This window comes from Helobdella robusta (assembly GCF_000326865.2).
Source record: "Helobdella robusta unplaced genomic scaffold HELROscaffold_18, whole genome shotgun sequence".
NCBI lineage: Eukaryota > Metazoa > Annelida > Clitellata > Rhynchobdellida > Glossiphoniidae > Helobdella > Helobdella robusta.
Window position 1 is genome coordinate 2,876,251 of NW_008703981.1, and position 973 is coordinate 2,877,223.

The 973-nt window shown below is 33.1% G+C and overlaps 1 protein-coding gene across 1 annotated transcript in view; it reads right to left on the reverse strand.

The window, feature by feature from the left end:
- The window catches only part of HELRODRAFT_170702 (hypothetical protein), a gene marked incomplete at both ends in the record, with an annotated part of 16,913 nt that extends 16,160 nt beyond the window's left edge, over window positions 1-753 (reverse strand). Inside the window, one exon of the mRNA XM_009016497.1 lies at window positions 722-753. Within this exon, the coding sequence (XP_009014745.1) occupies window positions 722-753 (32 nt within the window). The remainder of the gene's footprint in view (window positions 1-721) is intronic.
- Between the last annotated feature and the right edge of the window lie 220 nt (window positions 754-973).

The window sequence follows — 973 nt, forward strand, 5'->3', positions numbered from 1 at the left end:
TGTCACGCAATGGCTGTGTAATCATTATTATCTTCTTCATCTTCATCATCATCGTTATTATTATCATTATTATTTATCATTATTATAATAATAATTATTATTATTAGTAGTAGTAGTAGCAGCAGCAGTAGTAGCAGTAGTAGCAGTAGTAATAGTAGTAGCAGTAGCAGTAGTAGTAGTAGCAGCAGCAGTAGTAGCAGTAGTAGCAGTAGTAATAGTAGTAGCAGTAGTAGTAGTAGCAGTAGCAGTAGTAGTAGTAGTAGTAGCAGTAGTAGTAGTAGTAGTAGCAGTAGTAGCAGTAGTAGTAGTAGCAGTAGCAGCAGTAGTAATAGTACTAGTAGTAGTAGCAGTAGTGGCAGTGATAGTTAGTGATAATATAAAGATAAGTTCATCAAAAAGGTATAATAATAACAACATTGAAAACATTAACAATAATAACAATAACAATAATTGAAGGAGTGTATTAATTAAATCCATCTTACCAATTAGACTCCGTTCCATAACTGAATTATCGCTATCTTTACTACCATCACTACTACCTCTGCTGCTGCTACTTTTACTGCTACTACTACCACCATCACCACTACTACCACTACTACCACCACTACTACTACTACTAAGAATACTGCTGGAAGTTTCTTTAGAAGTTATTATATATTTGCTTCGGTATCCATGTGAAAGGGTTGATGATGAGAATAAAATTGTCACCACTGCCAATGACCTTACCGCTCTTATTATTGTTATTATTGCCATGTTGCTGTTATTGTTGTTATTAATGTTATTATTAATGTTGTTGTTGTTGTTGCTGCTGTTGGTGCTGCTGCTGGTAATGTTGTTGTTGTTGCTGTTGTTGTTGTTGTTATTGCTTACGCATTATGGAGCATTCGGTTACAAAGTCATTATTATCAATTAAAACATCGTCAGAGTTATCGCTATAAAGTTTAACAATATTTTAATATATATATATATATAT